This window comes from Diorhabda carinulata, chromosome 3 (assembly GCF_026250575.1).
Source record: "Diorhabda carinulata isolate Delta chromosome 3, icDioCari1.1, whole genome shotgun sequence".
In the NCBI taxonomy this organism is placed as follows: Eukaryota; Metazoa; Arthropoda; class Insecta; order Coleoptera; family Chrysomelidae; genus Diorhabda; species Diorhabda carinulata.
The window spans coordinates 5,508,668-5,522,343 of NC_079462.1; the positions used below are offsets into that span (position 1 = coordinate 5,508,668).

Genomic DNA, 13,676 nt, shown 5'->3' on the forward strand with positions numbered 1-13,676 from the left:
TTGCTCAATTCAGATTGAGGTACCTCCAAAACATGTAATTTCCATAAAATCACATTTTTGGACGTACCTCAATCGGAATGGAAAAAATTCTTCGATAATTGGTAAAAAAACACATGCAAAAGTGTATCTTGAGTTGATCTTAATTAATATTATTTCGAAAAACAATGAAGCCATATCCAAATATAATTGGTTTTATTTATTTATTTATTTAGCAAGTCTCGTAACTCATTAATATTAATAATATCCATTATAAATTCTAGAACTCTGAAGATATAATTCGAAGCAAGTAGAAACAACCAATCATGAATGAAAAGGAATACGTTTCGTAATCTCTCATCTCAATTAAATAACCGGGTTTCAATTGCTAAGATCGCATTTATTAGAAAAAGTTTCGCTCTTCTCTAATGAATTACTTTAATTTTGGATTGAACTATATGGTGTATGTCATCACTCATATTAATGTTCGTATAGTTTTATATGATAATATTTGATAATTATGAGGTTAAATTTTGTTAAGCACACCAGAAAGTTTCTTGTTTATTGCCGAGTGGAAAGAATCAAATTTTACACTTCCCTTTAAGTACGTCAACACTACAAAACCTAATATGGTGAATATTTATAGGTCTACTCAATTTGGGCAAAAATAATTGATAGATATTGACCTAATGCAAATCTAATTGCTGTCCGTATTGATGCAATTATCAATATTTTATCAGATGTTCTTGAAATAGTGGAATTAGTAACGAATTATTTCAATTTAGAATGCAAATAGCTAATTTTGAATTCATCTCCGATGGCTGCTTTGCTATTAATATTTGAATTAGGAATTGTACTTATTCAAAATTGATTCAATTTCAATTCAACTACATAAACTTGCTGAGTTAGTTAAATACCGAAAACATCATAAGATTAAATGGAATAATATTTACAATAGTCATATTTTTTATAATGATAACTTAATATTCATTTATGGTTGTTGAAAGTAACGTTCCATTTTTTGACATAACAACATTGATACAAATATCATACAAAAATTAATGTATAACTGGCTCTTTTTTTGACGATTTAACAATAAACATTATCGCTTTTGGACTGAACTGATTATGTAAGATGACCTTGAATCATCCTAGTTACCACTAATATTGTTTACAATTCACACTTTTGGTTGAAATGTCTTGTTGTTCATCTCACATAATGAACCATATACGCTTCTATTGAATAGGATTCCAAAAAAGGTATTTCAGCAAAATGAGAAATCAGCAACAAATAAGTTGGATCCTAACTATCATGCTCAAATGAAAACAACAGAAACCTCGCATATAAGCATAAGAAAAATTGGAAGAAAACATAGACTGGACTTCAGCTTCTTCAAAGTCGACTATTTTCTTCAATGATTCATCCGACGATAACCTCAACCAATCATTTAAGGTTATCATTTCTACTATAGTAAAAGTCTGAAAAACTATCGGGGGATGAAACCTGCTTTAAATAGCGGAGCAGTGTAAGTGACGAAAATCTCAAATTGCACATGTGAAACTGGGAGTGGTAAAAAAAGTTTGTAGCGACTCATCACAAAAAAAGGTAAAAAAATAGTCGCACTCTCGGCTTGAGAGACTATACTGCATTTTTTACCATTAGTGATCAAAAACTATTAACAAAAATTTTCATTTATAGAAGGAAGTTTCCATTAAAAATAAATCGTTTGAATGCAAAAATAAAGGAGAAACGGCCTCATATGCCAAAGAAAAAAAAACACTGTCTCACCAAGACAATACACCGATTCACAAGTAGATGGTTAAATTGAACGAATTGCTTCCTCATACACCATATAGTCCAGATCTGGTCCTCAGTGACTACTGGCTATTCGCTGATCTCAAAAGAATACTCGCCGGTAAAAAATTCAGCTCAAATGAAGAAGAAATTGCTAAAACTGTTTATTTTGAAGCAAAAGACAAATCCTTCTATCGGCACGACATCGAGAAGTTAGAGAAGCGTTGGAGTGATTATATTGCTCTTGAAGGATATTAAATTGATGAATAAAATCGATTTTTAACAAAAAATGTGTTTTACTTAGCTAGTCACACGACTTATTGTGTTGTGTCAAGTTGGTTTCAAGCTTAATCCAAGTGAGAATGTCATAAAAATCTTCACATTCACGAAACCTAATGAAACTTTTTTATATTGTATCTGAACACGCGAAGATCCGATTATTTTTCATTTGTTTCAAATTAATCTGGAATCTTGTTTTATATAAAATGTAATTTTAAACACGGCGTTACTTATATTGTTATAACTTTCGATTTTCTAGAACGTAAATTTAAGAAAAATGTGAAATTCCTGGAATAACCCGATTAATGAAATATTTTCCACAGATTTGAAGAGAAAACACGAAATTAAGTTTCGTCGCGAAATTTTTTTATACAAGTGATGATGAAAACGATAAAGTTTCATTATGCTCGTTAAAAATATAATGTTCCGAGACAACTTTACGCTTCGAAAATTTGTTTTGATGCATGTCAAAGATGAAATACAGGAATATAAGACTAATATTATTTGAAATCTCTATTTAAAAGCACAGGTCTGTATTATAAATTGCGTATTATAATATATAAATTATAAAATAAATATTGTATGTATATCTTTTACGAGAAAGTATCATTATACCTCGCTAAAACTGAAAATTAAATTATAAAACGTAACTTGACGTAATGTTTCTAAACTGGTATAATTATATTCTGGATAATTTTCTACCTTTTGCTGTATTACTTCTAATGTCGCAACCCTGTTATCCTTATATAAACTAGAAATTGTCCTACGTATAAAATCTTGAGTAGCTTTGTCAACTGATTTCAGTTTTTCATCACATGTTTTTTGGTTCTGTGAATGATCCACAGCAACCCCTACTCGATAAATGGAAAATTCATTTACTCTAGTTAATTAAGCCATGATCATGATTGCATTATCAGATTGCTGAATATTATTCTTTTTCAAAAATTCGAATATATTTAAAATGATTTTCTGTGTTTTGTATATCCAAATCTTTATTATTAAATTCGTACCTGTCTTTATTCTCACTACACTCTGCAATTTCATTGTTTTCATTCACCCATGGTCTAAAGAACGCCATATTTCTATTTATTTGAAAAAATTTATGGATTGAGTAAATCTCACCAAGTCACGCCACCGCTTATCGCAGTTTAGCCTACTGATAAATTCTCAATAATTTAAGCCTATTACGACTAAGCCTCTAGCTTGTATGGTAGATGATTTTGTCTAAGCAATTCACACATTTTCCAAAGACCAGAAAGAAAGCACTGCTAGAGCTAAAGAAACTCTAGGAACACATTAGATTCAAGGAATCTGTCGGCGTAGAGCTAGTTTCAATGTTTAACGGTCCTTATGTGTTGAAACAGCTGAAATACCTACTTATTTATACAAACTCCCATTCGAATTTTTGAATTAAAATTTTGTTAAAAATTTTCAAAAGAGTTCTAAAGTTTTCGTGGAGAGTTTTAAAATATGAAATTGTACCCTTTACAAATATGGTAACAAAATTTCCTTACACAAGCATCATCCTTGTAGATGAACGTATTTCTTCGTTGATTATACCGCTGTTACTTTTCACTTTAACTAACTCTATACTTAAGGTTTTTCCTTGAGTATGTCATAAAAATTAACTATCGAAAGTAATGAAGTTGCTGCTCATTACTTGAACGCTACTTCTCCTGTTCTGAGTATTATATGGACCATTCATAAACCGGTGCCGAGCCTAGAAACTGCAGTAGAAAAACTAATGTGGCCCTTACAGCCAAACACCCGTGAAAGATAAATTCATTTTCTCCGTCCCGATTTGGCTTCTACTTTGTTATATAAAGCTTTCCAGAGATAGGAGAAATATCTCTTTTAAAATGACTTGGGAACTTATATTATGCTTTTTGTTTCAATCCATAAGAAAGATTATCATGTTTTTTTTTAAATTTGGTCATTAAATTGAAGGTATACTTTACTTTCTATATATTCCAAACTTACTAAAAATCAATAACACTACGAGAAAGAATCAATTTATAGAAAGTGAATGATCTTAACATCAACTTAAGAATTCGAGAGAATATTATTGAATATATTGTTTACACCACCACTACATCAACAGTCACAATTACACTGTCTGATGCGCGTTTCGATAGCCAAGATAGCGTCTTCAGAGAGAGAAGGTAAAGATGTTTACTGCCAGATTACCATTTATTAAGATTCATAGCGAAATTTTTGTGTGGAAATGAAGAATGGTTTTAACTTGTTGAACGTTGAGTTCAATATGGGCTATGGGCGTGGGCATGAGATGGGCTATACTTAGAACATTAAGGCTTTCTTTTTGTATGATTTTTTGATAATCAAATTAAACATTGGAAACAGATATGATCCATGAGGTACCATCTATATTTCTAGCATTAATACATAGAATTATTCAGTTACATCTGCATTGAAGTCCCTTAATCAGAAAATTGTCTTTATAGATTCGGCCACACAGACATCGACCAGTTTATTGTTAAATTTTGATCAACAGACATAGATTCACTGACGATTTGTTATGCTACAATATCAATCAAATTTCAAAAAGATTCATCCAGCTGCTGGGAAAATTGACGTCAAAAATAACAAAACCAAAAAATCATTGAAATTGTCGAATGACTAACCTCAAATTACTTTATAGAGATGAGTTGGACTCTCTATTTACTAATCTGCATATAATTGCATTTCTTTAATCGAAAATGATTAAGGACAAGGTTAAGATGTCATTTTTTTCCATAAATCAGTAAAAAACGTCAACTATTAATTACCCACTGAGACAAAAAAGCAAAGAACTTCTTTGAGTATCTCGTGAGAGTCTCAAACTCTGTCAAAAATGCGAGGAATTTATGTGAATTCAGTATACCCTTGATCTTGGAAAATTAATTTACAAATTGTACTTTTTCATTAACATCCAGTGGTTTTCAACTGGCGGGGTACCTCTATCTACTATCACTCTATAACTCATCTCTTTAAGGAGTTCTTATACAGTAGTTGACTACCTAAGAATCTCCGTTTTTAGAGATATATTAACCCAGAGAAAGAGGGGAGGCAGAAGAATAGTTGAAATTTCTTTGTGGCTGCTTAGTATGCGTCACTTACAATGGTCATAATTTGTCGTAGAAAAAAATATTTAAAACAACTCACTAGTTGAGTTGATTAAAAATATTATGCATTAGTTGAAAATGTTGATATATTCGAAGGATATTCCAACTAACCAATATCAATGATCGATTTTATTATTTCAATTCAATTCAATACAGCAAAGACGTTAGTTAACATTTGAAACACGTAGGAAACAAATTGAAAATTGAGCAGAACTGGACTGTCAATATAAATTTGTGTTCGTTCTTTAGGAAATAAATTAACAGACGGAATGATGCGATGACAAAAGTATGAGGATAAAGAAGCTCGTTTTTTAAACGAGTCAGAATCACCAAGTCGTCGCTTGAATGACAAATCGTTTAGAATACTGAGTAGTGGAGTAGAAAGCTTGAAAATAAAACACAGTTTTAAAATTTTCAATTGAAATCTACTCTCGTAATGAGGGATATATTATGGAACTATCAACGCAACTCACTGGTCTACAGTGGTTTTGTTGTCCTAGATAGGAAAATAATTTGGTTTTAGTAGTACACACCATTCATAAATGATTTTGTGAGATTTGCTATGATTTTTTTTGATTGTTATTTTCATTTTACATTTCAAAAATCAAGAAACGAGAAACAAAGTAACATATATGTTTATAATGTCAGTTATGTTTTGAGAAATTATGATACATCGAAGTAAATAAAGAGGAAAATGTCGAAAATTCATTTTATATTTATATGAAACGCCTTTTATGAGCTTTTTTTTCATAATTTTTCAGGAAACAATCTCTTATAAATACCAACAATAATCTGCTACTTTTAGATCTTGGTGGAGCCTCTTCTCCTGTTCCTCCCTATAATTTCTTGAATTTATCCAGATTATTACGTAGATAGCTAATACTCATATTTGCTCCTAAAGTTCGTCAGCATATTTTGCACATTTCTTCATAATTTGCTGCATTATGGTTACCTAGTACATTTTCGACAACCAACATCAAATTTTTCCATGTTTCACTCTTCGGAACAGTCATCATTTTGATAAAATTTTAGTCTTCCACCATATTCCATCAATTTTTCCATACTAAGCTTTGGAAAGTTTCTGCAAATGTTATTAAAACAATCTCCGTCCTTGTTCAACACTTCTACAAATTGCTTTATCATATCTAATTTAAGGTATAAGTAGGCCAAAAATATCTCAGTTTGAATTTCTAGAATCAACGATATTCATACTGAACACACTGTTTACACTATCACTACACTAACACACACTGTCTAAAACGGGTCTTGATAACCAAGTTATCATCTCCGGAAACTGAAGGTAAACAAAAGTCTATTAACTGCACCTAACTATTTATACTGAATTTTTCCATCGATGAACTTTTTCAAGCGAAAAACAATTGCAGCTGACAAAATCTTCTTGTCATGCTTCTTGTCACAATTTCATTAATACCACTCTGCTAAAAATGCCTTCCAATCTCTTCGTTTAAACAAGATTCAAAGTGAACTTTTTTGTTTATCACTCTGGTAAAAGACGGTTTCACAGAGGGCTTCCATAAAACTATCAAATACTTTATCTACAGCTTCCTCATCACAATTCTTAAGTATAGTCACGTCATCAATTGAATTTTCATCTTTTTCGTATCTCATATCTTACAACGCAATACCAAAAAAGTCCTAGCGATGCAAACAACATAATCAGCCAGTATTCCTAGTGTAAAATTACAGAGGAACTACACATTCCATATTAACAATTTAGAAAAACTTAGACTATTTGTATACAAATTAGTAATATACTAAACACTTGTAAAAGCAAGCAGATGCAGGAGGTAAAAATATTGGGATGTACATGGATAGGACAGAAACGGAGGAAATCAAATCCACTGGTCGACATGAGATCACAATAAAAGACGGATGCAGATCTATTCAATTCGTCAAAATGATGATACAGTTAGTAATCTATATCACAGAAAAAGCTGATATAAATCGAGATGCAGGTGATAAGATCTATTGAAGAAGAAGATATCCACTTGTCAAAGTGGTATTGGGAGCTTTCTAAAACAACTCAGATACAAGTGTTACAAATCAAAATTATCCCAAATAGAATTCTATTAAGCTTCACATCTTAAATAATTCAATAAAAACAATTATTTATTCCTGCTACATATTAAAAGACTCAACTCAACTCACGACCATTAATTGGAGAACCTGAATGTATATTTCGGACTAAACTAAAATGACGAATAATTATTCAATACGTAATTTCCTAGAGCCTGATAATACTGAATACATATTGCTGGATTATTCGATCTATAAAAGCTCGAGAGAAATCCAGATTCAAGAATTTGCACATGATCTACAGTCGCTATATTTCTCAATAGATTCATCTACACTGATGCAAATTCATCGATTCTTTTGTGGAACAAAATAAGATAATTCATAAGAAATGAATTGAAACATACTAATAATTCTAAGTTAGTGTAAGGTATGATTGTAAGTTATATTTCACTTTTTATTTACCCATGTTATTTATCGCTATTTTCCATTTTCTCATTGTTTTAGATTTTGGAAAATGGTACATTTTGAAGATTATTGACACATGTTCACGTCAAGAAGATTTATAATAAATTTTTTGTTGTGTGTACTGAAAGAGATGCTTTAGAAAAAATGGAGAATTTTCGATTAGCCCCTGTAAAGTTCGAAGCAAGTAGTGATAAAACTAAATGAACTACACACAGTTGAGATCGATTGCTTTGCTTATTTATAGGCGATTTCTCTCGAAAATAGCAACATCTACATTCTTCCACACGGTTAATCAGTAAAACACAACATTAGGATTTAGTTGGCCCTTGTCAAAACAGACAACTCTTGCGGTAGCCTTCTCATTTATCTTGTGGAAACTTCAGGTGGTGCAATTCTCACGTAGCTCCGAGTGGTTAACGCCTCAGAGCTTTAAACGTTATAGAGTGGAAGCTAAAGGCCGAAGAGCTTATTCGTTGATTTGATTAACAGCGAAGCTCCGGCAAGTCGGTAATCTAGGATTTCTTTTTACTAAGTTTCGTTAGAAAAAAAATATATATATGAATTAAAGTTTATCCACGTTTCGGTTTGAAAGTTCTTTTCTATGTAATTAAAGAAAATATTTTTCTACATACATGTCGTCTCCACAATAATCTCTCAATATAAATTTTATTATACTGGTAATTTATTTTTTACTTCGTAATGGTTTAACTGATTTGAGAGATGTGGGTTATATTAACTAACTAACTAACTTTTAACTATTCAAGGGAAATTAATTTCATTTTATCTAATTTAATATCTGCAAATCCAAATTTTTTTTCAGTATATAATGCAGGTTTGTTTGGAGCTGACACAACACTGTTTCTGCTCGATGCGACGCCACATAGATCGTTTTTTAGTATTTAGGCGGTCATAAGTCGAAATTCCAATAATCGACTAATGACAAACAATTTTTTTCCTGGAATAGTAGACTACCTGACGAACAATAGCCAACCCCACCCACATCCCTAGACTGCGCGAGCGCGCTGCATTACTAGTCGAAACTTGATTGTCGCACTTACTGCACGTGAAAGTTCTTGACGCCCTTTTCGTATATCATTTTCTTCGGTGAATATTTTATGTGTCATGTCATATTTGCTTGTTTAAGTGATGGATACCAATAATACAGGTGAGCCTTTATTAAATTAATATGAAATTGTATTAAATATATTGTCAATGAATGACATAATGAGCCGACAATAATATCTTTTTTTAGAAATGTTTTTTCTTTATTTTTCAATCGAAAAAAAACTTCACTTCCGCACCTTTCCGAGTTACATTTTTGATTTCATTATATAGTATAAAGTCTTATAAAGAAAACTGCTTAAAATCAGCTGCTAGTTTTTGCTAGTTTTAAAAATAAACGAGTTTGAAATTTTTTTGACAAAAATAGGAAAAAATCGGATTTTATGTTTTTGTGTTAATATTATTTTTTTATTGTTATAGGTTCACCTGGCTGCTCGGGGGTGAAAATGTTGACTCGTAAATACCTCTTCGATAAAATGAACGAGCAACATTATCGATAAATGAAAAAATTAAATATTTAGAAAATTGTTTACTCGTGTGTTACCACAGAAGAACATAAGAATGTGATAAAAAAGAAGTTTTCGTATTTCAAATGTGATTTGATAAAGAGGTGGTCTCGGGCGCATAGAATACTTGAAAACTTTTTGGCGGCCAATAATTCTTGGTTGGAAGGGACATTTGAGATTCCCGTAGACACGCATCAAAGGCCAGGACGACTTACCAAATCTTTCACCGAATCTAGCGAAAGAACAAAGAGAAGAAAAACTGAAGGAGTCCGCGCATCTTACGACGAAGAAGTAATTGTTCACGCGGCACAAGTAATTTTACAAACAGAAGGAAAAAGAAACGCGTCTACTGTTTTAAAAGACATTACAAATTCTTCTGCGTCTGCCAGTGATTGTAAAAACAGACATTCAAAGTCTTAAGAAATAGAGCCCCTTACTCCTCCACAAGCACTGACAATGTTTGTTGAAGCCGATTTGTCCAGAAGACAGTACGAAATTATTCGAGCAACGAACAAAAGATTCTCTCCACATTATGAATTATTATTGAAGGCCAAAGAAGATTGCTACCTACCCAAGGAGTCATTACGAGTGACGTCTACCTGCGCAGAAGGAAACCTACAATCTTTGTTGGATCACACTCTAACCAGATTATCCCTCTTCTTAGAAGAAGTCTTACTCACACTTGATGCCGTTGAAAAGAACTCGTTACTGTTAATCTGCAAATGGGGTTGTGACGGCTCTCAACAAGCTCAGTTTAAACAAAGACTCTCAAACGAAGATGAATCTGATGCTAATATTTTTATAAGCTCATTTGTGCCTCTACGAATTGTTTGTGGTGAGGATAAGGCCATAAGATTGACGTAGCAAAATATGATAAATACGCCATGGAAACTGCGAAACTATATGTTGAGTTATATGGCTGGCATCCTATGACTCCAACGATGCATAAGGTCTTAATTCATGGAGCTTCAATAATAGAAAATTCGTTGTTGTCTATAGGGCAAATTTTCGGAAGAAGCTGCTGAGGCCCGCAATAAACATTTTAAGTCTTATCGCCTAAACTTTGCTCGCAAGTTTTCGAGGGAAGAATGCAACTTAGATATTTATCATAGGTTACCATTAACATCCGACCCATTTATTAGTTCCATGAGAAAGACCAAAAAAACCGCTTCAAACTTATTTTTGCCTGATACAATGCAGCTATTAATTCCTGCTGAGCCAAACCGACCAATGGAAATTGATGAAAGCGGCGAAAATTTAAATGTAGATGAATAAGTCTCCAATGTATGATTGATTATTTTTAGTGATTATCTATTTAGCTTATGTAACTTTAATATTGTATAACGAATGTAAAGATCCTTTTAATAATATAATATATTTACTTACTTATTAGAACAAAATAAACTTTGTTTTATTTAATAATACATACCTGAAAGTATTACTAAAACGTAGACAGCTGTCCCTCCTTGGGGAAAGCCATGAGTATGTCATACGTATTTTCAATATAATATTAAAAAACACTTTGAAATCAACTACGATCTCGAATAAAATATTTTTTGATAAAAAATCACAAGTAGGTGCGCCTAACCACCGTGCACCAACAAATAATTTCGATAAGTTATTCCAAACACAGAATTCTTTTTATGTAACTATTTTGTAATATAAATATCACATAACATAATTTTGGCCGCCTAAATCCTGAAAAACGATCTATGTGCGACGGTTGTTACTTAAGTTTTGAGATGTGGCAACGCTGATGTGAATATTGCAAATCTGATATTACCATAATGAAGTTTGACATTTTTAATGGTGAACGTGTTATCTCACGAGTGCTATTTAAATTGTATACGGATACTTGAAGCATTGATCTTGTTCAAAAAATGGAATTTAATAGCGAACATCTCCTTTTGGAGCTTTTGGCGTACTTGGGCATTAGTTTCACTAACATACCATGAACATGTTGTTAAAAAGATTCGTTCGCGTTGGATACCGCATTATTTGACAATCGCTCAAAAAAGCTCGTGTCGATTGATGCAAAGAAATGCTGTCAACACATCAATTTGATGGGTCATCCGGTGTACAGTCCTTGCTTGCCATCCAATGTTTCTTCTTATTTCTGCAGATTCTGTGACGTTTTTCTACACCCGAAGAAGCGATTGATGGGTTCAAATCACATGTTTTGGAGGTACCTCAATCGGAATGGAAAGAATTCTTCGATAATTGATTTAAACATGTGCAAAAGTGAATTCGAGAATGGAGGAAATAAATCAATCAACTTGAAATCAACTTGAAATAAATAACTTGAGAGATTTGAATCTGAGATGTATTAGAAAGACTAGAGTAGCAAAAGCTTCTGACATACTTCAAGTAGATATCCAATAAGATTAGATATTGATATCGACCACGACGTACATGGATTGAAATCTAGTACGATAAAGAAGAAAAAATTTAGCTAATAATAAGTCTTTCGTATTGCATTCCTCAAATATTTATTGTCAAATATGTTTCAATGAGTGAACTAATAAAATTAAGTTAGGACATTTGCCTGACTTCTTCAAAAATATTTTAAATTAATTCTGTAACTTGGATGTGGTGTAATTCTAATTTATTAATAGCTTTACGCTTTCCAAGCAGACTATTAATATAAAATGAAACGATTCAGTGAGTTTCCAGTTAAGTTAGGTAATACAAAGATTGTTTTCACGCATAGATAATTCTAAAGATTCCAAACAATAGAAATAGCAATAATCACTCACCTATAAAGCGGCTCTCCGACGGTTTCCTTGAACCACAAAACCATGGCAACTGCGTCATCTCTATCCCTTGTCCTAATATCACAGGGCAGACTTTGCTTCTTGCCGAGCACACCGTGAACCTCCTCCATGGGGACTGCAACAATTATTCGTGTTACTATTGTTAAAATGCCTTTAGTTGGAAAAGTTTCATTTCCAGCTAGGAATTCATAATAAAGGCTAACTTAGATGATTACATTCAGAGGAGGGATGAAATTAGACCGCATTCAAGGTGATAACGATACTTTGATTGTGGAATACAACATTTTTTTTTTTCGTAATATGGAAACAGTAATTAATTTAAATTTTACTTGCATTTCACACAATCTTTTAACCGTTTCGAATGAAGGATGATAATATAAAAATATAGTTTGAGAGAACAGTAAATAGCATCAAAAAGTGATGAATTATAGTTCAAAAATTAGAAACAAGACTTTTTCAGTTAATTACATTGAAAACTGAGCCATATTTTTTTATATAAGAATAAAGTGATTAACAAGAAAATCAATGTCAATAATTTTCATTATATATCTCAAGTTAAGTATAATTTTTCAATCTTTAGCGGGTCTTACATTTGAAATTTCTTCATTGCTGGTCATTGAGAAGCAGCCAACCCCTTCAAGGGTCCTAAAGAAAGGTAAGGTTCTTGTAAAATATGGTGTATCAGACACACCATAAAGAATTTCACGATAGGAACATGGTTTTAGTCACTATCATCTACTTTTTACTAATATTGAGTGAATATTCACCTATTCAAGTGGATGTTCGAAGCATCACAAAAAAAAACAGTTTTATTTTCTTTCTGATTATTAATCTGTTCAACTACTTAACTTAACTTAACAGAATCCAAGTAGATAATATCGTCTTCATAGTGTCCAAAGATACAAATATTTAGTTTTCCGTTCGTTTAACTATAAAAGCACGTTTTTTGACATACCTGGTGTGGTCTAAGAGTTCTCAGTCTAGCAAAGGAAGGAAAAAACTGTAATTATCATTCAATGTTTTCATACATTTTTCAGAACGTCTGACAAAAGCATATAACATAAAAAAAATGATGCACCTTTAGAATCAAAATGTTCGTGCACCGTCAGATTAATTACATCGTCGCTGTTAAATCTTTCACCCTTTAAATCAGCCTTCAGCTTTCAATAAAAAAATAGTTGGACAAAGCCAAATCAGAGCTATATGGTGGGCGCCATTCGTGTACAGTAGCCTTAGAAAGCGAAGCAGTGTGAGCTGCATCAATATGACAAGCAAGCGTACACTTCCGCTGATTTTGCCTCGTCTTTTTTTGATAATTTTTTGGCACTATTACCTTAGCCAATCAGAGTAATATATCACGTTCCCGAGGGTATTCTTTGAAGTCAATCTAAAGGATACCTTGGCATTCCTAAAATATTGAAGTCACCACTTTTCGTGACCTTTGCTTTGACACTCCAGATGCCACTCCATGGAATCTCGTTTTGATATCGGATCATAGTTTAACACCCGTTATATTGGATTGGATTCTACTCGAAGTTGCTTTTGCTGAGTATACGAGGCACCCATCTTGTTTTAATTTTTTTCATATTGCAATGCATTCTTAGATCCTTAGAACACTTGTTTAAAATCATTGTCTGTAATACGATTGGTTTTGGTTTTAG

General features: G+C 32.2%; 1 protein-coding gene across 1 annotated transcript in view; it reads right to left on the minus strand.

Annotated features, from left to right (window-relative positions):
- Positions 1-13,676, minus strand: part of LOC130891370 (nephrin) — a 526,229-nt gene that overhangs the window by 181,431 nt on the left and 331,122 nt on the right. The window contains exon 2 of the mRNA XM_057796033.1: positions 11,998-12,130. Within this exon, the coding sequence (XP_057652016.1) occupies positions 11,998-12,130 (133 nt within the window). The remainder of the gene's footprint in view (positions 1-11,997; positions 12,131-13,676) is intronic.